At 54.2% G+C, this 26,545-nt stretch overlaps 2 protein-coding genes across 4 annotated transcripts; both read right to left on the reverse strand.

Annotated features, from left to right (window-relative positions):
- Nucleotides 1-162: 162 nt before the first annotated feature.
- LTK (leukocyte receptor tyrosine kinase) lies at nt 163-8,483 on the reverse strand. The gene is given in 27 exon segments (XM_060002302.1): nt 163-307; nt 309-410; nt 412-470; nt 572-591; nt 594-661; nt 737-868; nt 967-1,068; nt 1,171-1,263; nt 1,402-1,503; nt 1,599-1,706; nt 1,884-1,978; nt 2,115-2,227; nt 2,741-2,911; nt 3,165-3,242; nt 3,686-3,838; nt 4,232-4,330; nt 5,260-5,415; nt 5,493-5,513; nt 5,516-5,648; nt 5,877-5,895; nt 5,897-6,008; nt 6,156-6,319; nt 6,920-6,983; nt 6,986-7,084; nt 7,182-7,227; nt 7,230-7,327; nt 8,480-8,483. Coding segments are annotated over 27 exon segments (2,556 nt in total).
- A 1,292-nt stretch (nt 8,484-9,775) lies between these two features.
- Nucleotides 9,776-26,159, reverse strand: RPAP1 (RNA polymerase II associated protein 1). 3 transcript variants are annotated; one of them, XM_060005035.1, is made up of 25 exons: nt 26,131-26,159; nt 24,866-25,123; nt 24,417-24,565; nt 24,045-24,134; nt 23,468-23,588; nt 22,637-22,858; nt 21,203-21,382; nt 20,070-20,185; nt 19,687-19,785; nt 18,484-18,585; nt 18,099-18,266; nt 17,662-17,844; nt 17,401-17,535; nt 17,131-17,301; nt 16,482-16,639; nt 15,888-16,046; nt 15,534-15,735; nt 14,997-15,106; nt 14,519-14,714; nt 14,172-14,324; nt 13,805-13,947; nt 12,459-13,215; nt 10,590-10,766; nt 10,394-10,453; nt 9,776-10,286 (listed from the first exon to the last, which is right to left on the reverse strand). In XM_060005035.1, the coding sequence occupies exons 2-25, from the start codon at nt 25,044-25,046 to the stop codon at nt 10,137-10,139; spliced, it is 4,182 nt and encodes a 1,393-aa protein (XP_059861018.1). In that variant the 5' UTR covers nt 25,047-25,123; nt 26,131-26,159; the 3' UTR covers nt 9,776-10,136. The 3 variants fall into 3 exon arrangements, with proteins under 3 accessions (XP_059861018.1, XP_059861019.1, XP_059861020.1); XM_060005036.1 differs by lacking the exon at nt 26,131-26,159 and adding an exon at nt 26,001-26,112; XM_060005037.1 differs by lacking the exons at nt 24,045-24,134; nt 24,417-24,565; nt 24,866-25,123; nt 26,131-26,159 and having other exon boundaries at nt 23,449-23,535.
- Between the last annotated feature and the right edge of the window lie 386 nt (nt 26,160-26,545).

Here is a 26,545-nt window from a genome sequence, read left to right on the forward strand (position 1 = left end):
TGGGGGAGTATCCTCTGGTCCCAAATATCAAAGGCTGGGAGTGGCCAGACTCTTGCCCAGGAGGCCTGAGACTGGTTTCCAGGATGGAGGGTCCATGGTGCCAGGCCAGCAGACATACAGCACAGACTGTGGGGGACAGAGGCTACTTGGAACATAAGCCACCTAGAAGCCTGGGGAGGAGTACAGGGAGGAACTGCTACCCTCAGTGCCAGAGTCCTCACCCTCAGGGCCCTTTGGGACCCAGGAACCATAGGTGGGATTCCAAAGGTTCTGAGGTTGGAGACCCCTGGATTTGGAGGGCTTGAGGCCAGGGGCCAAGGAGGTTCCCTCCCCAGCTCTTCAAGCTCCTCAAACTTGGTTCTTGGGTCTGTGGACATCTTAGGTCCCCCAAAGATAGGCTCCCCAGCCCCTTCCTCCTCCAGGATGGGTCCCAGTTCCACTGGAAGGGGTGAATTCAGCACATCAGGGTTCTGTAATGGGAGGGTAGGGGAGCAGGGGGCCACAGTGTTGTTTTATGGCTTCCCTCCTGACCCCCAAGTCCAGGGTGGTCGGGACAGGTCAGGGGGCACACCTGAGTGCGGTACTGAAGACCTCCAAGATGCTGGCAAAACTACGGTGAAGTTCAAGCTCATGCTGCCAGCACTGGGTCATGAAATGGTACCTGGGGAGAGGCAGGAGTTCATGCCAACCCATGGCTGTGAAAGACCTCCCTCCTGAGGCAACACTCCGTACTCACACAGGCCTTGGAGAGCCCCTGAGAGGGTCCATCGAGCCCCCTCAGATGACGAAGCCCAGCACCTCCTGATCGGGGTGCCAGGAGTAGGGCACGTAGTCCAGTGAGATCTCCCAGAGCAGCACTCCAAAAGACCTGCATCCCAAGTGGGAGGAACTAAGTGAGGCCCATCAGGCACAGCTTCCCTTTCCCTCACAAGAGGTGGCCCAAGGCAGGGGAGGGCGTGTTATCACCAGGAGTCTGTCTTGGATGTGAAGATGCCCTCCAGGAAGGCCTCTGGGGGCATCTACTTGACAGGCAGCAGAGCCTGGCTCCCCTTGCGTTAATAACTGGCCCTACAGGAGGGAGGAGAGGAGTGATGAATTGTTTAAATGGCCCAAAGGTGCTGGTAAACTCCCTTGGAGCGTCAGCCTTCTCCACATCCCCAGGTCCTACACCTGTAGATAGTGCTTGCCATCCCCAAGTCCCCAGTCTTGGCCACTTGGCTGGGTCTGGTGCAGCTCGGCAGGCAGTTCCTGGCAGCAATGTCCCTGCAGAGTCAGGTAAAAAATTCACTGCCAGAACTGAGAAACTCCAGCCTTGATCTTTTCTTTAAAAGTTATGTGGAAGGGCTATTCCCTGGGGAAGGAGTTGGGCTCGGGGTCCCCAGAACCAGGATCACTTCCAACCTGTGGATGAAGTGATTTTCCTCCAGGTAGTGGCAACCCTGGGCTATGTCCCAAGCCAGCTGGAGAAGGTCTTGCATGGCCAAAGGTGATGGCTGGCCCTGGGTCAGGCAGAAGGCGCATCAGACCATGCAGGTTTGGGGACACATGAACAGGGTCTTCAGAGGGGCCTGGCGGGCTGGGAGAAGGGTCTCGTCAGCTGTGGCCACCTATGCCTCAGGAAACTCTTCATGTCCCCTCCAGACATCAACTCCAGCAGAACTGGGCCAGGGGCAGCCTGCATGCTGAGCCCCACGCAGCGCAGTGTCCTGATGGCTGACCTTGTTGAGCCAGTGGTGCACGTATCCCATCACCAGCAGGGAGAGAAACCATGCTCTAGGCTCCACAGACTGGAGTGAACCTCTGTGTCTCTAGAATTGCTACCTCTCAGCCCCAGGGTGAAGACAGGCTGTTTGTGCAGGCAGTTCTGGGTGCCTTCCTCCCACCTTCCACGCCTGCCCCTGGCCCCAGGTGTGCCTGATGATAGTGTCTCCATGAGGAAATCCAGCTGGTCCTGTTGAGAGCAGAGTTCCGGCAGAGTCTTGGGAGGAAGAGGGCAGAGCTCCTGAGCGCCCTGGACACTTCAGGAAGGCAGGTTGACCCTAGCTCCAGCCACTGTTCTTTCCTCCCTGGACCCTTCTTTCCTACTGTCAGCTGGAAGCCCCACCCCCTCTCACCTTGATAGTCACCTGCAGGGGGCTGGGGTCCCCAGGAAGGCCAATCACCAGTCCCGCATAGACCTCTCCAAAGGCACCACGGCCCAGGGCTCTGCAGGAAGACAGGTTGGAAGTGAGTGGGTGACTGGGTCTGGGGAGGGTCCTCGAGGGTCCCCCTTGTCCCCCTGATTGCCCTCCATATGCCCTGCTGGCCCTCTCTGAGGGTCTGAGCTCTCCGCATCACGGCATGTCCCCAAGTACAAACTCTGCAAGGGTGACGGTGACTAGGCCAGAGCCAGGGCAGAAGAGGGGGCAGGTGTGGGGTAAGGGGATGGGGTGGGAGTCTGTGCTAAGGCTTCCCTTAGGTCCTTGCAGACATCCTGGGGTGGAGGCAACCCCTGCTCCAAAGGAATCATATCCTAAGGTCCCTACCATCCCAGAACTGGGGATGACAGCTGACTTTGGACAGGTTACTTTCCCTTTAGGAGCTTCTCTGACCTTCATCTTCTCTACACAAGGGGTTTGGACGAGACGTTCTCTGGGATCCATAATTTACCACAACAGGGAGCAGGATGGAGGGTGGGGATTCAGAGTGCACAGGTTCTCAGAAGGAGGGGAGGACGCAGCTGAGCAGAGTGATATTTACTGGGAAACCTCCGTAAGCCCTGGGGGCAGAGGCCAGGACTGGGCTGGGCCAAGCCCCACCTGGAAGTAGTAGGGGTTGGGGGTTGTCCTGATGGTGGAGGTAAGCTTGCTCAGCTGGAGCTCAGGGCCTGGCAGCCTCATCCACCACAGGCCCTGCCACTTCTTATGGTTCACTGAGGGTGGGAGGAAAAACGGCACACTCTCTACCTGGCCATCAGGCCCACCCTGACTTGCCCCCTTCCCAGGACACCTCTCCAGATGCCCATTAAGATAAATGTTGTCCTTCTACTCTTAGAACCCCAGAGGAGTCCACCACAGCTCTGCTGGGAGTAGAGGTCTTGAAATCAGCCATGTCTGCCCCTGGGACCCCACAGAAGCCCATCAGTTCAGTGGAGAAATCAGCCATGCTTGCTGGATGCTCCGTACCCAGAATCTGGACCCCACACACCATAGGGAGTCTCAGTGTCAAGATCAACATCACAGCCACCATCAGAATCAAAGGGTCTGAGAGGTGGGCAGGTCTAGAGAGAAAGACACATCTCCAGTGGGAAACGCCTCTCTGTCCCTCTACCCCAAGTTTTACCCATGCCTCAAGACTCAGCTCAATTGTTAACTTTTCCATGATGCTTTCCCCACTTATCCTAAATGAATGCAGCCTCTCCCTCCTGAGAACCCCTAAAATACTTTACACCTCCCATGCCAATTGTCACTATGATATATATCTAGATATAAATGTAGATGTATATCTAGAGATAGTGATAGATAGCTCCCCTCACACACTAGACCATTAGACTATGTGCTCCTTGAAGGCAGAGATGCACCTCCAATCCCCTGCCCAACACCCAACATGGTACCTGGCACACAGCAGGCATCCTTCCCGTGCCCTACTGCCCCCACCCCAGCCCATGGCCCCAGGAGTCCAGACCTCGGACACAGGCAGGACATACCCATGCAGGTGATGTTATCTGCAGCCAGCTCCATGCCCTCTGGGCACATGCATCTGGCCAACTGGAGCTCTGCCTGCCATTGGCAGATTTTCAAAAGGCAATGACCACGATTGAGGTATAATCGAATCTCCACCTCTCCATGGCTCTCCATGACTACGAGTAAAAGAACTCATATTGCGGGGTGAGCATGGGGGGCATACCTACTTTTTCCAGCCTCATGGTTAATTTTAGCCCTGGACTTTGGAACAAGGAGCAGTGCCAGGCGTCTAGGGTGGGTGGGAGAGCTTGGGGGACTTCTGCCAAGCCTGTATGCTTCCTCTTCTGGGATCCTTGAGCTTGCAGGTAGTTGAAGAGAATTCATAGCAAGAGATATTTGACAAGCAGACCAGAATGCCCCATACTGGCATTACAACTGACAGCCTAGTTCCCAAGTATTCCTGTGCTGTGCAAGAACAGGTAGTTCACAGTGCAGAGTTGGTGGCTCAGATGGGAGCGATTGAGGAAAAGGGCTAGGCTAGCTGAAAGGTGGGGGATAGGGGCCAACACCTGGCAGAGGCTGCAGGTAGAGCTCTCTGTTGGGGTGTATGAAGGATACCCCATCTTCCCCATCAGCCCAGAGGATGTCAGCCTCTGAGGCATCGCCCCCTGGAAATTGAAAGAGAGGGTTTGGCTACAAAATGGGGGATTAAGGGGCACACAGCTGCCTCACAGCTGGGAAGCTGGCTTATTAACAGTGGGGAAGCTGGAGTCTCCCAGTGGAAACCCCAGTGTGGCCTTCTCTACACACTCACATTACAGTACAGGTGCTGCCAGCTTGCATGTGGGAGCTGAGGGGCCAGAGAAGTGGGAAAGGAGTAATCAGCTGGAATCTGAAGGCCTGGTTCACGTCGGCTGGGATGGCTCCTTGTCTGTCTGAACCTCTCTAATCTCACGTCCTCAGCTATCAAATGGAAGAGGCCCAACCCACATATTCCACTTCTGTGATAATGGAGACGATGCGTATAAAGTACTTATGAACAGTACAGCCCAGACAGACACAAAGGCTCTGTTTCTTTATAGCAGTGGTTTCCAAACTCTGGAGTGTATTAGAATCACCTAGAGGACTGACTAAAACATAGATAGTGGGACCCTCCCCTAAAGTCTCTGATTCAGTAGGTGGAAGGGGGCTGAGTATTTGCATTTCTAACAACTTCTTAGGTGTTGCTGATGCTACTGGCTCAGGGACCACATTTTGAGAACTGCTGACTTAAACTAGCCCTGCCTTTCTGCCTCCCTGCTCAGCCTGCTAACTCAGCCAGCTGTAAGTTCCTGGGACTGCTGCAGATCGAGGATGGGACTTGTGATGACAAAGGTCCTGGATGCAAAAGAAAATCGAGGGAGTCCTACCTGCACGTGTGACTTGCAACTTATCTGACCTCCTTTTCTAACAGCTGTTACTCTACCTACTCTGACCTGGAGCTAGCTCAACACCTTTCCTAACTCAACTATCTCCAGAGGGACTAGGTCTGTTCTAAGGCTCTAACCTCACTTCACTCTCGGGGCTGCCCAGGTGCCCTCCCCAAAAGTTCACCTACCCGGGTGGCCGCCGCCGTCTCCAGTGAAGCCGCCGGCTGAGGCCCAGCCAAGCGTAGCCCAGGCCTCCCTGCAGCCCTGGCCACCCTCCGCTCCCTTCCGCGGTGAGCGGCCGGCCGGCGGAGAGGGGACCCGCGACGTCCAGCCTTCCCCTCCACCTGCAGAGAGACCGCGGGATGGCCGGCCGCGGGGAGGGGGAGCACGGCCTCCTCCCCGCCGCAGCCCGCGCCCTCACCCGCCGCCCCGCCTCTCGCGCGCTTCCCGGAGCCGCCGAGCGGTTCTGCAGTTTTTCGGGGGTGGCCTGAGTCCGGCCTCGGTCCTCCCGCCTCAGGTACGCCCGACCGCCTCCTCCGGCCGCCACCAGCAGCGGCTCCAGCTCGCGTGCGCGCAGCTACGCGGCAGCGGCGTTCAGGGGCGCGCCCTCTAGCCGTCCAGCGACGACCCGAGCGCTGGGTGAGGGCCCCACCCCGGGTACTGGAGTAAGCGAAGGGGCTCCCAGCCAGGCCCAGGGCTCTGGGGACGCCAAGGAGCTCGTGTGCGTGCGCGCCCGCGGGAAGGTTTGCGACCTCAACGCTGAGCGCTGGAGGCGGGAGCAGCCCGCGCCGAGGCAAGCAAGTACCCGAAAGACGGCGGTTGCAACCCCCATCCGCTCCGACTCCTGCCCAGCTCCGCGACCCCGGAACCCCTCCGATCCCCTCCGTCGCCGCGTGCTCCTCAGCGGCCGGAGACTCTCCGAGACAGAACGAGCTGGCTCTCCTGGCTCCCCGGCGGGCGTCCGGGACCGGAATCAGCGGGGGTCCGGGACCCTCCGCTCTCAGTGCTGAGGTCTTAACCCCAGGAGCGCCCTTTCCTTCCACCCAGCCCTCGCCCTGGGGCGCTTGAGCCGTCTCCCTCTCACTGGCTCCGCTTACTTTCGGACAGGCGTCCTCTTCCTGCTGCCCTACGAGGATGTAAGGCAGCTCCCCGTGACCAAGCGGGAAAACGGCGGAGAGGAAGACTCCATGCGCCGGTGACAGGTGGTTCTTGGCACCTTTGCCGCCCGCGGCTCCATAGGCTGAGATCCTGCGGAAAGCAGGCGCTGAGTCCCCGGCCCTTGACCATCGGCCCTCGGGCCGCCCGCCTAGGGCAAAGATTGCTGACAGAGGCAGCTTCAGAAGTTCTTATCTGAAGGACTTGGAGGACGTAGTCGATTTTGAAAGAATGGGGAGACTTAGGTATGCACACCATAAAATTAGATGTTACTTTTTTTTTTTTGCCGCGTCGCGTGGCTTGCAGGATCTTAGTTCCTCGATCTGGGATTGAACCCGGGCCCCCAGCAATGGAAGCACAGAGTCCTAACCACTGGACCGGCAGGAAATTCCCTAGATTTTACACTTATTTCACGAGGCTTAATGGAGACGGAGGGAAGCTCAAGCCACCCTTGGTGGCTGGTTAGGGACACTCCACTTGGCAGAAACAGGCTCCTGGGTACGGCTACTTTGGTGGCGACTATTGCCACTTTTACCCGGATTCCGCTGGAAGAAGGGACAAAGCCGCCCTGGCCGCTTGTCACTGCGGAATACTCCAAGACACAAAGTGGTGCGTACATAGCCTTGGTTCCCCTGACCACAGAACCTCAGATTCGCAGGTCACCAACCTCGTCTATTCCTGCTCCGCACTTACAGAGGCTGGCCGGCGCCCAGTGCCCACCACAACTGCACACCTTTCAGAGGCCCAGCGGCCCCACTGTCACCACCACACTGCTGCCGGTGTAGTCCCGGCCACACTGTGTGGGCCCGTGTCAGCTGTTGGCCCTGCAGGTGGAGAACAGCCAACGCCCCTCTGGGCCTGGGAGCAGGAAGGGAGGAAAGGGTCAAGAGCACCTGCCCCAGCCTGAGGGTCTGCCGTGGTGAGTGGAGAAGGGAGGAAGGAGCTAGGAGCTCACCTGGGGGAATTAGGGGAGAGGCTGGCTCAAAGCGGCTAGGCGGTGTGTGGCGATGTCCAGGACCCAGGGGCTTGGAACCGGCCGGGGCAAGGGTGAGGAGGGGGGAAAAGGGGCCTGGGACCCCATGCTGGAGCAGAGAATGGCACCTGAAAGGTGACAGGGCAACAGCAGGGTTGGGAGAGGGCACAGAGGTTAACGGGATGGGAGATGAAGAGAAGGCTGCCCTAGCCTCTCACAGCCACACCCCTACCCCCACCCAGTCAGGGCACACCAGCACCTGGAAGCCGCCAAAGGCAGGGCTGGGGGAGGGGGGTGGAAAGGGTCGTGGTGCCTGCTTTTGTCTCTGCAAGTTTTTCCCCTGGAGAGCCCTTCCCAGTGGATGCCTAGAGCACCAAGCTGAACTCGGTCCTTCAGGTCCCCCGTCTTTTCTCGACTTACCTTGGTGGTTCTGCCCCCAGGTGGTGCTGAGACTCTAGGGCCTGTCCCTCCTTCCCCAGCGATATCTGGATCCTCAGATTCAGGCACCCCTGCAATTCTCTGCCTGCACTCCCCACACACTGACCCAGGAGCTTTGGCTGCAAGAGTTCGAGGCCTCTGCAGGAACCACTTGGGACCCCTTCTGTCTCGACTGTGGTCCCCAAGCCTAGGAAGCTGCCTCTAACATGATGGTTCCCTGACTGCCAAAAGGCACTTACCCACGGCTCTGAGCCACAGCAGCAGCTGGCTGAGCGGACTGGCCCACTGCAGCCAGACTTGCAGAGTCAGACCTTGCGACTTCAGCCCAGACTGCCGCTTATAGGAGTGTCCAGTCGCTCACTGGAGACCGCTGGGTCCTAAAGCCGGCCTGGCCACTCCCACCTCAGACCCCAGGATGCGAAGGATCTCAGGGTTCACCTCGTACAATTCCGTTGCCTGCGTCAACTCTGTGCACAACTTCTTACTGTGATTTTGGTGATCTGATGTTAGAAGACCAGAGTGCTAGTATTAGCATCCCTAGTCAATTGGTTTTGGTGAAGAAATCACAACAGCTCTGAGACAGTTTCTCTACCACCTGCAAAACCATAGGAAGGGAAGTTTCTCTGTAAACCACAAAGCACCCGACAACTGAGGGGCCACACAGCCGTCAGGCGGTTTTGTGTCTTCCTCATTCTTTTGCTCAAAATACCAATCTTAGTGGCTGAGGCCTGCTTAATATAAAACACTGAAAAAAAGAAGTTATAGTAGTTAGCTACTTGGTAAAGTCTCTGAGTGTAGAGTGCCAGGTGTAGACACAACAGTGATTTTTTTAAGTTTGGTACCCATGCCTTATTTAACTCTATGAGGTCACAGAATTTACTTTGCAAGGTCCCTGTAAATCAACAGTTCCCCAAGCGCGGTTGGTTCTGGACAGCAGCAGTACCTGGGGACTTGTTAAATGCAAATTCTTGGGTTTCACCCTAGACCTACTGAATCAGAAACACTGGTGGTAGGGCCCGGTGATCTGTTTTAATTTACTGTCCAGGGGATTTTTTTCACATAAGTTTGAGAGCTATTTTTGCAGAAACCGGAGTTGCTGAGTGAAGCGTATTGTATGATTCTGTGTTCGGCAGCTCCGTTTATGGCGAGTGGTTTCTCTACCTACTGACAGCACACGGCACTCACCCTGACCTATAAACACAATGATGGTAAGTAATTCCTCACAGCAAATGACACTGTAAGAAAGCTTAGTGTTGGAATTCAGGCAAAAGAACCTAGAAACTACCAAAAGAAAGAAAGAAACCAATGAATCAAGAGTTTACGCTTTGATCCACTCCTCCCCAGCCTTTGCCTATCACCAATAAAGTCCACAGTGGAAGGGGTGTTCTAGAACAGCACTATAGACAATGTTTTCACTCCACCTCCCCTCCCGGCCCCCGCCACAGTCCCACCACCAAATTCATACATTGAAATGGAATCCCCAAATTGAGGGTATTTGGAGGTGGGACCTTTGGGAAGTAAGTCATGACGGTTCCACCTTCATGGGTAAAATGGGATTAGTGCCCGTATAAAAAGAGGCCCCAGAGAACTCCCTTGCCTCTTCTGCCATGGGAGAGCTGCCTATGAACCAGGAAGCAGGCCTTCACCAGATACCAAATCTGCCAGCACCTTGATCTTGGACTTCCCAGTCTCTAGAACTGTGAGAAATAAATGTGTGTTGCTCAAAAGCCACCCAGCCTGTGGTATTCTGTGATAGCAGCCCAAACAGATTTAAGATAGACAGCTACTGCACCAGTCTGATTTCCGGCTTCTTCTTGTCTCATGATTGCCGTTGATGGAAATAGGGGACCATAAGGAGACAAGATGCTAACCTCATTTAGCACACCTACACTCCAAGTGGACTGATGAGAGTCCTTCTAGAAGCGCCCCCCATTCCCAAGAGCACCGCCCTGGCCTGGCTTCACTCCAGAACTGGGACCCACATTTTTGTTGTCCCAGATGTGGACTCAGTTTTCACCTCCCATTCATGATTCCTCCCCCATGTCTCTCACAGTGGTCCTGATTCCCCCAGAGATAACCCATTCCTCGATACCAATCCTGAACTAGTACATCTGAAATCAGTCCAAATCAAATTCCCAGAAGATAAAAAAATTCTTTATTTCAATGCTCAGCTCCAGTATTCATATACCCTGGCCTGAAGTGGGGAGAGGAAGAGGTGTAGTTAGTATGTCTTGTCCCCAAGAAGGGGTATATAGCTAAGTCACCCCTCACTCCCAGCACAGACCCTCAGAAGCCCCAGATCCTGAGCTCCAGATATCAGGACATAAGGGTAGGCTCACCAATCTCCAAAAAAGCTCAAAGAGCTTGCTCCTAGGAAGGCAAGCCTTCTGCTCTATTGTTTCCTGCACACTCTTAGGACACAAAGCCCTTCTCTCTGGCCAGGCATCTGTTGGTGAACCCCAGGAGAATGTATCCATCTCTTCCTCTGCAGCAGCTATACTAGGTCTCTGAAACCCCATTTTGGAGCACCCCTGAGATCAGTTTCTGGAGGTACTGCTGACGCAGAGGGGGCAACTGGGGATACAGCTCAAAACCCTCTGGAAGGGCAGAATTAGGAAGTTTATAGTGGAGAAGGTGCTGCCGAAGACCCTGCAAAGAAGGAAGAAACTTTATGAAGTGGGTAGTGAGATCCTGTTGAGATCTCTGTTCCCCAAGACCCTCCATTCTCCCACCCTCCAAGATGTGCCCCGCCCTACCTCATCTGCCAGCAGCCAAGTTTTCTGCAACATGCTCCTGCGGGCAGCCTTTACCTCATCCTAGAGGCAGAAGAGGGAGAGGTGGCACCAGGCCACAGGCCTATCACTCACCTGGCCTGGACCTCACCTCCTCCCCAGCTGGCTCAGTTCAACTGCAGGTTCCTTCCCTCCCTCTGGAGATGGGGACGTAACTTACCAAGCTCTTTGGGTCCTGGCAGAAGATGAAGCTGTTGACATGAGCCACGGCCACAGCATAGAGCACAGGGCACCAGTGTGATTGGAGCGCACCAGTAACCAGAGCCCGGAAGTAGAGCTGAAGGAGGGCCAGGTTGTCTTCAGGAGGCGCTGTGTAGCTCTCCAGGGACACAGGCAACTGTGACAGGGGAAATGAGACAAGCTGAGGGTCAGGGTGGAATGTGTATCACTGGACAACAGGGTGGATGGTTGATGGTCACATGAAACAAACCACGAGGGCAGAGATCCGGTCCTAAACAGACATCCATCACAAGGATCAAGGTTAAAGACTAAAGAGCTCAAAAGCAGCGGAAACTGGGAGACTGAGAAGCAGCTATGAATTTCTACTGCTACTACTACTTGCTTAATCTACTTAAAACTTTCAAAATGTCATGTTCAGCTGCTCAATTCTATTAGCAAACCTTTCAAAAGTTAATGTTCTTTGGAATAGTAATTGTTTCTAAAAAAATTATTCTTAATTCTACGCAGAAATGATTATGAGTTTATGTCCAATGGTGTTTATCACAGTGTTACTTAAAATAGCAAAAAATCAGAAACAACTTTCATGCCCACTAAGGGGTTCTGATAAAATAAACTGGGACACACTTGCACGATGGATTATGATATAATAATAAAAACATTGATTTCTTAGATTATTTAATGATGTGAGAAATGCTTACTACCTAACATTCAATGAAGAAAACATTATGCAATGATCCCAATTTTATAAAAATATATATGCACAGGGACTTCCCTGGTGATCCAGTGGTTAAGACTTGCACTCCCAATGCAGTGGGCACGGGTTTGATCTCTGGTCAGGGAACTAAGATCCCACATGCTGCGAGGTGCAGCCAAAAAAAAAAGACTGAAAAAAGGTAAATCAAAATAATTACTACTGGGCAGTGGGATTATGGATAACTGTAAAGTTCTTTTTTTCCCTTAATCTATTCTTTTTCTGGCCACACCACGTGGCATGTGGGATCTTAGTTCCCTGACCAGGGATTGAACCCGGGCCCTTGGCAGTGAGAGCATGGAGTCCTAACCTCTGGAACCCCAGGGAATTCCCTGTAATGTTCTTTTTAATTCTTAAAACTATTTTATATTTTCTTTTTATTTTTTTATACAAAATATACATTTATATCTTACATACATATATTAAAATGTTTGTATTTCAAGCTTACCAAAATAAGTTATAATGAAAATAAAAAAACAAATCTTAAAAAAATTAGTAACTCTTTACAGCTTACAAGTTTAACTCCTTAACCTGTTATCTGAGGCCCTCTAAGACTTTATTAGCTTTGTTTCCAACAAGTTCCCAAGCTGGTATCTGTCATAGACTCCTTCCTCTTCCCATCTTGTCAATTCCTTCCTGCCTCTGAGCTTTTGCTTATGCTGTTCCACTAGGCACATTCTATCTTTCTCCTTAACAGTCCAAATTCTACCCAATTTTCCATGCCCAGATCAATCCCCACTTCTTCCACAAAGGCTTCTCCTTGTGGGAAGCCCACTTTGATCTTTCCCTTCTCTGAATCCTGACTTAACACCTAGAATCTGAATACCTGAGAACTATGTTGGTTTTAGTACATCTCTTACCTAGACTGTAGCACCTCATGAGCAAGCAGCCGTGCCTTTTTAATAATAAGTACCTACTGTACCTACTGTACGCCAGACCCCACAGTAAACCCTTTTCATGTATTCTCTTAATCTCCTCAAAGCCTCCAAGAGGTAAGATAAGGAACCTGAGGTCTACCAAGGCTCCCTGTGGCTCAGGACTGCCTCCAAGGCCCAGGACAGGATGTCCATGGTGGGCCCTGCTGGGCTGAGAAAGTACCTGGGTCAGAGGCAGGCCCAGAGCTCGCAAGGCTCCCACGTGCTCCCCAAAGAGGGCAAGGCGCAAGGTGACGCTGAACCGACGCTGCAGGGGGAGGAGAACCAGGGCCCCAAAGAGGTGGTCCCCAAAAGACACAGCCTCAAAATGCTCCAGGAAGTTGGCATAGAGATCCGGGAAAGACGTCAGGCCAGGAAGTGGGCAATCCAGGTTGAGGTTTGGTAGGACTTCAGGCTGGCAGAGCCGGGCCAGGAGGGCTGCCACCAGACGTTGTATTGGGGTCTCCCGGAACAATTCACTGTCCACCAAGAACACACACATGAGCCGTGCCAGGCGGGCAGCAGGAGGCACAGCCCGGAGGGCCTGGGGGCGCCAGCTCTCCAGGACTAGCACCCACTGCAGGGCCCGCACGGCTGTGCCCACAGTGTCAGCAGGAGGAAGCCCCGAGGGGCTGTCTGAGGCCCGGTGGTAGAGTTGAATCAATGGCAGGAAAGGCCAGTCAGTGGGCAGCAGAGGCTCCTTAGCCACAGGGAGCAGCAGGGCTGGGACTCGCTGGAGCTCCCCTCGGTGCAAGGCTTGAGAGGCTAGCAGGCTGGCTCGGGCCAGTGAGCAGTGGGTCAGGTAGCAGCTGCGGATGCTGGGGAGGTCCTGGCAGGCCTGAGCTAGTAGAGTCCCTCGCCCACACCCAAGGTCCCCGCCGCTCCCTAAGGACAGCCGGTCAGAGAAGTCGGCTGCCTCCGGACCCCCTGATGCTCTTTCCCTGTAACAGAACCCAAAAGCCAAAAATGAGGGCTAGAACCCACAAGGCCATGCCAGCTCTCCAGGGTTTCCCAGAGGCTCCTAGGTCCAATCCCGCTCCTCCCTGTTCCCCTAATAACCTTCCATGTAGTGTGTATAGCAGTTAAGAGGATGCGCACTAGAGCCAGTTACCTAGGTGCAAGTTTACAGAACTTCTCTGTGCCTCAGTTTCCTCAGAGTAAAGTGGGGATAATAATGATAATAATACACACTCTCATGGTACAGGTAAAACAATTAAAATAGAGACAAACGGTTAAGGGAGTACCGGACAAGGAGTAAGCACTGGGTAACACTTAGCTATTGTAAGCGTACAGCTAGTTTAGAACCATTTTTCAGCCATACAGTCACAGAAGTCTCATAATAATACTCTAGCATATTATCCTCATCCTCACTTTACTAATGAGGAAATGGAAACTCAGACAGGTTAAGCGTAATCCATGGAAGAAAGAGAAAGAAACCCAGGTCTCCTGGCCCCAAATTCAGGGCTGCTCTGTCAACCACCACAGCAGCCTCTCAAAGCGCTCAGTTGATGCCACCAACCCTGGACTTACGGGAGGAACTCCAGCCGGAACACACAGCTCAGCAGTAGCTCATGGGCGAGGTGCTCGCTTCCGGGCAGCAGCCGGCTCAGCAGGGCCAAGGCCATGCCGTGATAGAGGGCAGCACTGGTGGCTGACACTGGCTGGAGTGTTGCCTGTGGACAGAAAAGGGGGGAAGGGGGAGGAGTAGGCAGAGGCGGTGAGGGGGGACAAAGCAAAGAGAAGTGAGGAAGAGAATATATGTTGATGGGCACAGGGCCTGGGCATGTCTGCAGGCAAGTAGAACTGCACGGCTTGCCAGAAGCAGCACAAGCTCCAGAGAAGCAGGATGGGGATAATGCGGGGGGGGGACAGAGGGATGGGGGTTGGGGGCACCCACCGCTCTCTGGGCCAGGGTGAGTGCCAGGTGCTGCAGGTGGTACTCATGGCGCAGGGCCCACGCGGAGAAGGGTGTGAGGTGTGGAGCAGCCACAGGAGCCACACACTGGAGGAAGTAGTTCTGCAGTCCTGGGGCAGCCAATACGGCAGCCAGCTGAGGAAAGCAAGCTTCAGATTCACAAGGTGACTTTGATGCCCTCTAGGGCTCCCCAGCTGCCCCTTCCCCAGCTAAACTCAGAGAAATGGGTGCTGGCAGAAGACGCCTCTCTTCCCCAAGGGGCGCCCTTCCCCTTTCTGACTCCTGCCATCTTGGTCCCCTGCCCCCCTAACCAGGCGCCCAGCGCTCACCTGGCCACACAGCCCCTTGTGGATCCAGCCCAGGGTGTTGAAAAGAGAGAGGAGGGCCGTGAGGAACGGGAAGGGGGAGGCTGAGCCAGCCAGACTAAGAGGAGGGTGGCCTCCTGCACAGCCCAGTGACACGAGGCTGGGGAGAGCTTCAGGGGCCGGAGCACAGGACTGTGGGTTGCAGAGAGGGGAGCAGCACCTGGAAGCAGAATGGAGACACTGAGGGGGGCTCTGGCCTGATATGTGCCGGGCTGGAAACAGCTGCTTGGTCTGCAACCAAGGCTAGCGGAAACGTGGCCGTGCAGACAGTGCCCACGTTCCCTGGAGCCCCCAGTCGCTGCCTGCTAGGGATTCAGGTTTCCCTCAGGCTGGGGGGTTCCACCTGGGATGGACCAGGGAGCCAGGCATAGGAGCCCCACAAGGAGCGAAACTGCCGCCTCCCTGCCCCACCCCCGGCTTCACAACCGCACACAGTACACACCCCAGCGAATCCCACAGTCTGCCCAGAGCGGGCTGGCTCAGCAGGGGCAGCAGCAGCTCCTCCGACAGGCGCTCCATGTCCTGAAGCCAATCCCCTGGGCACAGGCCTGGCTGGAAGACCAAGACACTCACTGAGCTGATGGCCCAGGAGCCCCATTCTCCTGGACCCCGTGTACCCAGGCCAAGCCCATGATTCCGAGTGGCCAAGAGTCAGTGTTTAGAAGCTTCTGCCTTCTGCCCCTTCTAGAGGCAGAGGAGACCCTGAGGTTGCCCTGGCACCCACTGTCTAGGGTCTTGAGAGAGCATAAAGGCTCCAGGGAGGCCAAGCTGCTGTTTGGGGTTCTACGGTCCCTACCAACACGACTCCTTGGAAGCTCCACTGGACATGGAGGTGGAAAGAAGAAGAAAGGTAGCAGGGAAAAGGTGGAAATGGGGAGGCAGGGACGGAGAGGTGGAGACAGAGGGAGAACGAGGGTGGAATGCTAAGATGAAGGCAGGGCACCCAGGGCAGCGTGGAAGGCAGGCAGGCAACACTCACCTGCTGGCTCCAGGCCTGGTAGTAAGCGTCCAGGAAGAGCAGGCAGGCAGTGGGCACTGGGCCAAGGGCACTCCACGTCTCAGGTGTGGGCAGCAACTTCAAGGTCTGTCTTAGACAAGGCTCCACGAGAGGCTGGAGCCCAGACACCTGCGTCCAAGTGATTGAGGAAGGAGTGGACGACACACTGGCCTCAGCAGAGTCACTACAGGAGAGCCACAAGGGGCCACCGTGAGGATCTGGCTGCCTGGACTCCCCTCGAAGCTCTGGCCGCCCTCTCCCTGTGGAGGAGCACTCCCACCGGTCCCAGAGCTCCCGACAGGACGTCACCGCCAGCGGCTCAGGGCTACAGCCTACCTTCTGGGCTCAGGGGTGGTGCTACCGGCGGCTAGGGTCAGCTGGGTGAGGACGGTGAGCAGTGAGGCTGCCCTCTGCAGAGCCAGGGGCTGCGGGGAGGGGCTGCTGAGCTCCTTCGGCACAGCCTGCAGGGCTCGAATCAGCACAGGGTACAGCTCCCTGGTGAGTGGGGAGAAGGACCGCCCTTCAGTGTGAGAAGGGAGATGGAAACAGAAGACACAAAGCAAGGCCCGGCCCCGGGCATCTGCAGTCTGGCTGAGGAGGAGCAGGAGGGAGGCCAGGGCTGCGGACTCTGGGAAGGTTTCAAGAAGGAAGGCTGGGGGCTGAAGGGAAGGAGGTAGCCCCTCAAGGCTTCCACCACAAGAGGGAATTTAAATCTGATTTCACCAAGATACCAAGCTGGGGTGCACAGAATGTGGTTAACCCAGCTTTGTTCCACTCTCCCCCGGCTAGTCCTGACTCCCAAATTTTCTTCCTTTCTCCCAGAATCACCTCTTTCTCATACTCAGCCTCCCTCCGAGCTTGAACCTTGATCAAGGCCAGAGTGCAGAGCTGGAGGGGTCTGTGAGGGAGCCTACCCTTGTCTCTCCTCACCTGTAAAGGTCACCTCCCTGGCCGTAGGAGGCTGCCACGGCCCACAGACGGAAGGCCTCAGTGCTCAGTGTCTCGGCTTCCTCTGGGGGCAAGGCCAGATCCTGGGGAGCCTCAGCTATGAAGCGGCACAGGCGACTCCGGAGATCAAAGCCACTCAGCTGGGGTTGGGCAGAGAGTCTGGGGATCAGGATCAGCTGGGAGCCTGAAGTTCCAGGCCTCAGGTTCTCTCACTACAGAGACTGGCTCAACTCATCCCTGTTGCGGCCCCTCTGGTGCCAGAGGGTCATGGTTCTGGGCTAGGGTGAAACTATCCCATCCATCCCTCCCTTCTTCTCTCCTTCCATCCTTCTTTTTAGCAAGCACTTGCTGGGCACCTTGGCTATGCCTATTTGTATGTGGCCCTTCTGGCCTGGGTCCAGGGAACAGGGAACCTTCCCTTCCCATAATGAGAGCAGAGCAGGCCTACAGGATACGCTTGGCTCCAGGTGACTAGGTTCCTGCCTGGGGGTTTCTGTTCTATTTCTAGGCAACTGGAACAGATACGAAGAGAAAGATGGCATGACTGGGCCACCCAGAGTGCAGGGGCTATGCTTAGCCCCCAGCCCAGCCCTGTCTCAAGCCGCCATCCCTTGCCCTGTGTTCTGCTTACCAGCCGGGCAGCAATATTCCTACCAGCCGAGGCCAGGACACGAAGAAGTTTCATGGCAGGAGCACAGGGCACTCTGTGTAGACTGAGGGTAGGCTTCACCCCCATAGGGGACCAGCTGGTGGGCAGGAACTCTTGAATCACAGTCTCTATCAGCCGAGGGCACTCCAGGACCTGTGCAGGCCAGGATGAAAAGGGAGGTAAGGAGGCTGAGGGTCAAGACCAGGCCTGGCTAGGCTCTTCGCCCAGTCCCTGCCTCCTTCTCTTTCTCACCCTTGTGGCTGACTCCAGGGAATGCCGGGCCAGGCGGATGAGCACAGCCAGGATGTCAAGGACCGCAGAAGGTCCTGGGCAGGTCACCTCCAGCAAGTAGCGTAGCCGAGGCAGCAGGTTGGTAGCCAGGAGCCCCTGAGGATCAGAGACACAAACCCACTACCAAATGCAACTGGACCCTAGGCCTTGATGACCCCTCCTGCCCAACATGTGCCAGCCCCGGAGGTCATGGGACAAGTGCAGCTGCCCCAGCACTTTTACCTTGATGACATCATGTTGGGCCAGGTCAGATGGAGGCCGGTTTCCTTCCTCCGGGCTCTTCCTTTTTGCCTTTTCTGCTGGGGGCTCTTCATCCTCATCCTCGTCCTCCTTGTCCTCCTGGCTGGGCATCAGAGGGAACACCAAAGCTCCATGGTACCAAGAGAAGGTGCTATCGAGGAGCTCCTGCCAGAGGAAAGAGTGTGAAGGTGGGAAGAGGAAGAAGGCATCAGGCCAGAAAGTGGGTCCAGAAGTAGAGGGCAAAAGCCACGCACAAAGGACAGAGAGGCAAGGCTCCTAGGCTTTGGGGCCTTTAGAAGGTAGTGACACAGCCACCCCATTCTGTGCTCTGCCTGGCAAAGCATCATCAACGAGGGCAGCCCCAGCAGGAGGCGTAGGGACCCTAATGCCTTGAAGCCTCATTCCTATGCCTGTTGTACCTCATCTCCAGGAGCCACCAGCAGAGCCCGAAGAGCCCGGATAGCAGCTGCGATGACCCCATCCACTCTGTCATCCAGAGAGAAGCGCAGCAGGAAGAGGAAACCAGCATCCAAAAGGAGGCGCAAGACACTGCCCACTAGCCGGTCCCCAAACTCGCCAGCCTGGGCCTTGAGGGCAGGAGGATAAAACATTGCTGAATACGCTGAAGTTACAGTCTCTGTCCTAAACCCTTTACTTGTCCAGCTAGGACCCTGGGTTTATCCTGTTCTCAGTGTGACCCACACACAGCTGGTGTATGGGCCAGTGAGTCAGAGTGAAACAGGCAGGAGGTGGGAAACTCTAAGGGGAGGGGGGCGGGCAGGATGAGGCCAACAGTCCACTCACCCTGCCGATGACCTGGGCCAACACATGCAGCGCTAGTGCTCTCTGCTGGGACACTTGGCTGCGTGTCAGGTGGAACAGCTCCTGAAGGGAGTACCCTGCTCTCTGGAACAGGGACAAGAAGTCAGAAGGAGCCAAGACACAGGACAGCACCCACCAACAAATACATGGCAACCCCTATCTGCCATGCACTGAGTCAGGTGCCAAGGTGAAGACAAAGAAAAGTAAGTGATGTCTCTTGCCTCTGCTCTCCGTGGACCCTCAAACTGGTAAAGAAAATAAGACTGGCGTACAAGTAACCATAGCATAAGGCAGTTTGGGAGGAATGTAGTAATCGGTGTTTAATTTGCAACCAGAGAACAGGAGACAGAGAGAAGGGGCACCTGGAAAAGTGCTGTGGTCTCAGTGGGTGGGTAGAGCTCTGATGGCCTGGCATGGAGCAGAGGGGAAAGGCGTTCCCTGGAGTGGGCTTCAGGAACTGAGCCCTGGAGGTCCTTGAGCACAGCGGGTACGTGGGGAGGAGGCAACAGAACGTGCAGCAGAAGTGAGGGACGCAGAGCTGTGGGGTCAGCAGGGACAGATGGTGGAAGGCTGTTCTGTCGTGCTGAGGAGCCAAGACCTTATTCTGGGAGAATTCCCTGAGCGAGGAAACTTTCTGAGGCAAGGGACAGCCTGAGCTGGGCCAGGGGAAATCACTACGGCAGACCCGTTGGGGAGCAAGCGAACGGCAAGACGGAATGAGTGGAACATGGTGACTGAACAGACCAGAGGAATCAAGGCTCTGATCGAGGAAGCACTGTAGGGAGGTGACAAACAGAATTGGCAAGTTCTGGCGACTGACTGGAATGTGAGGGAACAAGGAGAAAGATTTCAAGCCTAAGAACTGAAAGGACAGGGACTTCCCTGGTGGTCCAATGGTTAAGACTCTGCGCTCCCAATGCAGGGGGCCCGGGTTCGATCCCTGGTCAGGGAACTAGATCCCCCATGCGGCAATGAAGATCCCACATGCCACAAGGAAGACTGGTGTAGCCAAACAAATAAACTAATAAATAAATATTTTTAAAAAAACCTGAAAAGACAGTAAGGCCGTGAACTGGAATAGGGTGCACAGAAGGGCCAAGGCAGCTGAGCAGCAGTCCTTCTCCACATGGTTGTTAAAAGCACTTGCTGAGAGCTGCCCAGTACTCCCTGGACCCCACGCCTCACCTCCGCCTCCTCTCCATGGTGGTGTAGGCCCAGATGGGTGGGAAGGTCCACGCTGGGGGCCAGCAGCTCTCCCTGAAGACTGAATCGGGCCTGCATCCTCTAATGGGTACAGAAAGAGAACTATGGGCTGGGGGCACCAGCAACTTCCCCACAGCCATTCCTCACCTGTAATCCCAGGCCTCTCAGGATGTAGGGCCTGACTACCTCTGACCAGAAGTGGGGCTCCTCTGGCCTTAGAGACCAGGCAGGAAGAGGGGGGTGAGCACTAGGAGAGATGTTTCTCCAGCTTGGAGGAAGAGAAAAGCCTAAGTTCTGGGTGCAAGACAGCAGCCCCACTCACTGCCACCCCACCTTGCCCTTGTAGGCCAGCTGGCTCTCCTCACCTCCTGAGTCTGCTGCCGTCGGAGTGGAGGCAGGTCTCGGGTCCAGTGGAGCTTCTCCAGCTCAACGGTGTCCATGTGCAGCCATTCTTTCTGGGGAGTCACGGGCAGTGCCAGAGCTGGGGAGATGGAAGCAGAGTAGTATTCCCTAAGGGGCTCAGCTCACTGATCCACTGGGGTCCCAGCCATCATCCAGAAGCTGCCACATCCACCTCTGCCCACGGGTCTGGCAGCCTCTGCCTAGAGCTCTGACTAACGGCACAGCCCAGGGGCTGGAATGCCTGATATGGCAGAACACACCCCGTCCTGGGCTCTAGCCCCTTTCTGACCCCAAAGATTTGTTGGGAGAGGAAAGAGGAAGCGGAGGAGATAAGGAAGAGAAGAGAGAGGAAGCAGAGGAGGAAGGCAGGACCACATACAGCAGGGAAACCACAGTTCTCCACTCTCTAGTACTGACCTTCTAAAGGAGCAGGGGAGTGGAGACAATGAGGAGGGGGCAGCTATACTTCAGCAGAGCAAGATACAGAAACACACACCTGCAATATCCTCCTCCTTCCTCACCCCCACCACCCCCATCCAACCTGCTCAACTGGCCTAGAGTTCATCCAGGGGCAGGAGGTTCCTGGCTCTCCTAATTCAATTCTTCTTTTGTTAATCACTAATAAAATCATCCAGTTCCTGGAAGATGAGTGCTCCCACTGGCCTCTCTGCTTCAGGTCTGGCATGTTCACAAGACCTGCATCAGACCCTTCCTCTCCCACCACCCTGCCATTATCCTCCCAACACTGAGAGCAGAGGCAGAAAGAACTGTGGGATGGATGGAGCCAGAGCTGGGGCAGCTACTGCAAAGGCAGGGGGCAGATGGTCTGGAGGGGGAGGGGGCCATTCAGCCATCACATTGTGCTGTTTCTTACCAGGGAAGGGAGAGAAGGAGCAGTAACAGGACAGGAAAACAGGAAGCACATGCAGGAAGAATATATGCATCAGCAAATGAAGATTGACTTCAAGCCAATAATGAAGATTAACGTTAGATGTTCAAGGACAGAGAAGATTCTCTCTCTTCCCATCTGCCAGGCCTAGGAGAAGGAATACTTCCCTCTACTTTTATTCCCCAGAAGTCCCCTCCTCCTCCAAACCTGGGGCTCCTGGCTCCAGCTTATCTTCCTGCCTGGGCTCACTGGCAGAAGTTGGCATGATGGGCTCCTCTCCAGTGACCTCAGCAGAGCGACCTCCTGGCCTCTGCTCCCCCGTGGCCTTCTCTTCTGCCTGCTCACAGGTGCGGCTGTGAGATCTCAAGAAGGCAACCAAGCTGGGATCTAGAAGAGAGCATAGAGGGGAGAATGGGTGGGGGCAGATCCTCCCCAGCCTCCATACACCTGAAGTCTGCTTAATACTGCCTGTCTGTGGGCGCCAAGGCCAAGACAAGCCACTTCCCAGCCCTGGCCTAAGCCCTGGGGCTCTCTTGTAGCCTCGATGACCCATATCTGTCACTGGGACCTGCCTGCCCGCCTATCCCTCCACCCTTCACAGTCCCCTGGTCCAGGCCAGTCTGCCCATCCCTGTGCTTGGCTTCAGGTCAGAGGCCCAAAGTAAGTGACTGTGGAATAAATGAATCAATGTTGACGAGGGCCAAAAAGAAGGCATTTAGGGGAATAGTTTCTCACTTTCAACTATTTTATTTATTTATTTATGCACAAATATTCACTAAAAACCTAATATATGGGGACTTCCCTGGTGGTGCAGTGGTTAAAACTCTACCTGCCAATGCAGGGGACACAGTTTCAAGCCCTGGTCTGGGAAGATCCCACATGCTGCGGAGCAACTAAGCCCGTGTGCCACAACTACTGAGCCTGCGCTCTAGAGCCCACAAGCCACAACTACTGAGCCCGTGTGCCACAACTACTGAAACCTGCGTGCCTAGAGCCCATGCTCTGCAACAAGAGAAGCCGCTGCAATAAGAAGCCCGCGCACCACAACAAAGAGTGGTGCCCCGACTTGCTGCAACTAGAGAAAGCCCGTGTGCAACAATGAAGACCCAGAGCAGCAAAAAAAAAAAAAGAAAACAAAACTAATATATGGTATGCTCTATATAAGTGCTAGATACATAGTTTGGAACAGATTGACTTGGCACTATTGTTTTGGTGAACAGAAACTAGGAGGGAGGTGTAGTATAGCACAGCATCACATAATAGAGTACCCTGTAGTTGTATTAGAGTACAGCCAAAATAGTGTATACTACACTACAGTAGTACAGTATACATGGTATAATGGTTAAGAACACAGCCCATAAGACCAGGTAGAACTGGGTTTATATCTCATTGGTGTTCATTAACAGGATGTGGTACCAGGCTGTGTGACCTGAGGGAGAATTTCTTAGTTTTGAGCCTCAGTTTTTTTTGTTTTTATCTTTTCATAAATAAATGAGGTTAGTACCTCCGACCTCACAGGAACAGTTTGAGGACAAAATGAAATGTGTTAAAGTACTCTGCCTGGCACTCACAGTGAGCCTTCCTCAATAAATGACAGTCCCTTCCTAGCCCGGTCTTGGCAGGAAAGGCTGGTACCCGTACCAAGCTGAGCCAGTAACCGCTGCTGTTCCTGCAGGATCTCCTCCGGAGCCATGGCTTGCAGTCTCGCTACGTTCTCTTCATGGATGGTCTGGGCTTCCTGCTCAGCCTCCTGGCTTTTGAGCCCCTTCCCTGTAACCAGATGGGGTCCCTGGAAGCTGTAGCTGTTCCATGGAAGCTGGCTGCCCTGCTCCCTAGGTGTGAGTGCCTCACAGGTTGCAGCACCTGGAAGAAGGATACGATCAGTTTCATTGCCTCACCCCAACTGGGCCTTCTGTCCCTCTTCTCTAATCCCATTAGCTCTGGAGACAGATGGAAGCCCCAGAGTTTTCCCAGGCAAAGAGTGGAGACCCCCCTGGGTTTGGCACAAGACTCCAGGGCATCCTGGGGCTGGGTTGGGGTGATGACCTCTCTACTCATTTTTCCCCTTGGACTTAGAAGTTTCCCTCAGAAACATCCCACTTTCTGACTCTTCTCTTGGATGTCTAGGCAGCCGTCTGCCTCCAGGGGCCTGCCCCCAGCTATTCTGCTAGTAATTTGCACCATTAAAAGAATCTTGGCCTACGTCTTTATTTTACAGTCTCTACCAGACACTTCTATCCCCTTCCTTTCTCCTACAGTCAAGTAATGCCCTGCCTTCTCCCTGCACCTAAGACCCAGATGTGGACCCAAGCTGCCCAAACTCAATAGTCTAAGTGGAGATATCGGATGGCTCCTCTTTAGATGGCCCAAATGCACTTCAGATTTGAGGCAGGGAAGATGTATATCCAAAGATGACTCTACAAATGTGTATTACAAAAAGGCTGAGCCCAAACCTCTTCAAACCCTGCTCACCCTCTGGTGGGTGCAAGGTAGATGCAACTTCTCCAACTGGTGGGACCTTGGCTTCAGATGCTCTCCTTGCTGCAATTTCCTGGGCAAAGATACTTCTCTTACCAGATGTTGCTGGCTTCCCCTATGGGGCAAAAAGAAAACCCAGGTGACTGATGCTCATTACCCCATTCTCTTCTCAACCTCTTTATACCAAGATCGCTGGAACAAAGAGAGATACAAGAGACTTGCTTAATCTCAAAGGGTCACAACCCTAGTCCTCAGAGAAAGCAGGGCTCTACAGAAGCATAGGTTTTGAAGTCTGACAGACTTGGGTTGGATTTCTGGCTCTTCTATCTATTAGATGTGTGGTGTTGCAAAAGTTACTGGTTTCCTTATCTGAAAAATAGAGATAATGATACCTATATTACATGGCTGTTATAAGGATCAAATGAAGTAATGCATATAAAGTGCTTAGTGTGGTGCTGTTTTAACAATGGAATTGCTTATCATTATTAAGATTATCTACCTGGGGAATATGTACTATGATGCTCACAAGACTGTCCTCCCCTAAACACCATGTGAGGTCACGGCTGCCTACCTGTCTCCCCTGTGAGCGATGGAATACAGGAGGGAAAGCAACGCCACAGGGCACAGGCAGATTCACAGCCACTGAACTTGTATCTCGTTCCTGCAGCAACAAAGTACAAAGCAGTGAAGATACAGAGATTTCCCCAGGCTGGACCCTATCCTACTAGCCTCAGTTCTATATGACTAGAACCTCACCCTAAGGAGTCATGAACCCATCTTGCTTCTTAAGTCATAGTGATTCTAAACCAGCCCCCAACCTGACTGCACGGGGATAAAGTCCCATCTTTCTGAATCACTCTCTGCTCAATAAGGCTCACCACCCACACGCAACATCCTTTCTGCCCTTGGATGCCTTGCCCCACTCAACCAGGGTGAGACGCACAATAATCTTAGTCAAGACAGCAGTGATGTGCTTATCATGCCTGTTCAGCCTCTCTTCAGGGTCCTCATGTTCAGGCAGGGGATGGCCGGGGCTGGGCCTGGCTCTCTTTGGGGGAGCAGGAACCAAAGCTGGGGGCAAATCTGGGAGATCTGAGAAAGAAAAAAACCCAGATGTGAGGTTACTCATATCTTCCCAGGAAGAGACTGAGGGCTAGGGGAAAGCCAAAGAAAGAAAGGCAGCTGCTGTGCAGCGCTGGCTCAAGCTGTGTCACCTTGGGCAAGGTATTTAACCTCTTTGAGCCTCCGTTTCTTCATATGTAAAATGGGGCTGCAGCAACAGAGGTTACACAGTTCTGAAATAATGATGGGGAATCCAGCCACATCAGGAAGAGGGAGAGACCCTGAAGTTGTACCGCTCTCCTTTTCAACCTCATACCCACAGCCACTCACTGTCCAGCATCACCACATCCCGATGATCCTGCAGTGGAGGCCTGTCCGGGTTAGCATCACCACCACTCCTACTTCCTTTCTTCACCAGTTGTACTGCTGGGGCTGCACCAGCTGCAAGAAACTGACTCTGGAAGCGCAGCAGGTCCACCTCGGACTCCCCCGGCCTTGGTCTCGACAGCATCTTGACACTCCAGCTGCCTCCCTTGTGGGACTCTTTCCAGCACTGCTTCAGTGTAGGGAATTCACTCTCATTCACTCCTAGAAGCAGTAAAGATGTTGGGCCCTCTGCAACTGAACCCTGATTCTCTTTATTTATTTATTTATTTTTTGAAGTACGCGGGCCTTTCACTGTTGTGGCATCTCCCGTTGCGGAGCACAGGCTCTGGACGCACAGGCTCAGTGGCCATGGCTCACGGGCCCAGCCGCTCCGCGGCATGTGGGATCCTCCCGGACCGGGGCACGAACCCGTGTCCCCTGCATCGGCAGGCGGACTCTCAACCACTGCGCCACCAGGGAAGCCCTCTGATTCTCTTTTTTGTGCATCAGAAAAGGCTCCTTTTCCCTGGGTTCGGTGGACTCATTCCTCCCCATTCATACCTTATTGCCATTCCCTCCTTACTTAGCTCTCCCTGATGTCAATAGCCCAGCAACAATATTTACTGCCATCTTAGATTGTTTACAATCTGTGGATGATAAAAACTTTCAAGAACAACCATAGGGGACCTAAGGAAAATGTCATTAGGAGCCAGGCAGATAAATGTGTCATACCGGGGAGTGGTGATTCGGTATCATACTGGTGGGAACATGCCTGGCCGAAAAGTATTCAAATTATTAAAAACCTTGGGCTATAAAAGATCAATATATAAAAATCATTTGTATTTCTATACAGTATTACAGAACAATCAGAAAACGAAATTAAGAAAACAATTCTATTTACAATAGCATCGAAAAGAATAAAATACTTAGGAATAAATTTCACCAAAGCAGTTCAAGACATATTCTGTCGGGCCCCACAACGGCCCCTAGGGCTCTACGGTCGCGGGCGCTCCTGGGCCACCCGCGTCAACAAAGAAAAATCACGGAGTCTTAGCCTATGCTGCCCGCGGATGGAGGGCCGTTCCCAGGATCTCCGCACCGACGAGGCCGCGGCCGCTCCTGGCCAGATCAAAGACACTGGGGCAGACTCCGACAAAGAACTGGATACCCTGTACCAGAGCCCTCCGCCGGGATCTCCTGTAGTCCGTCCCGCTAGCCCAGCCACCTACTTGGCCTTGTACCACCTGGACGCCGCCATCTTGCCCAGCTGGGGCCGGGCTTCCGCCGCCACCAGTTCTGAGCTTCCGCCCCGCAGCCCGGCCCCGCCTCTTCAGGTCCTGGCTCCGCCCACTCCTGGGAGGGGTTTGCCCTTTTGGTGTTCAGGAGTCGTGAGCCTGAAGGTATTATGCTTGCCGCGTCCCACCGCAGCGCGGAAGCTCTGGGCGGACACTCTGTACACATACAACACCCGTGACAGAGGCAAAGGGTTCCTCAGACGCCCTTCCGCACTCACCAGCCCGGATTACCACATCCTACACTCCCAAGCTCAGGGACAGCACTTAGAAACCTGCATAGACTCGACTATGTGATTATGGGCGAGCAAGAAGATAACCAGGGAAAAGGAAAGGTGAGCCCAAGGAAAGA

The sequence above is a fragment of the Delphinus delphis genome, chromosome 2 (assembly GCF_949987515.2).
Source record: "Delphinus delphis chromosome 2, mDelDel1.2, whole genome shotgun sequence".
NCBI lineage: Eukaryota > Metazoa > Chordata > Mammalia > Artiodactyla > Delphinidae > Delphinus > Delphinus delphis.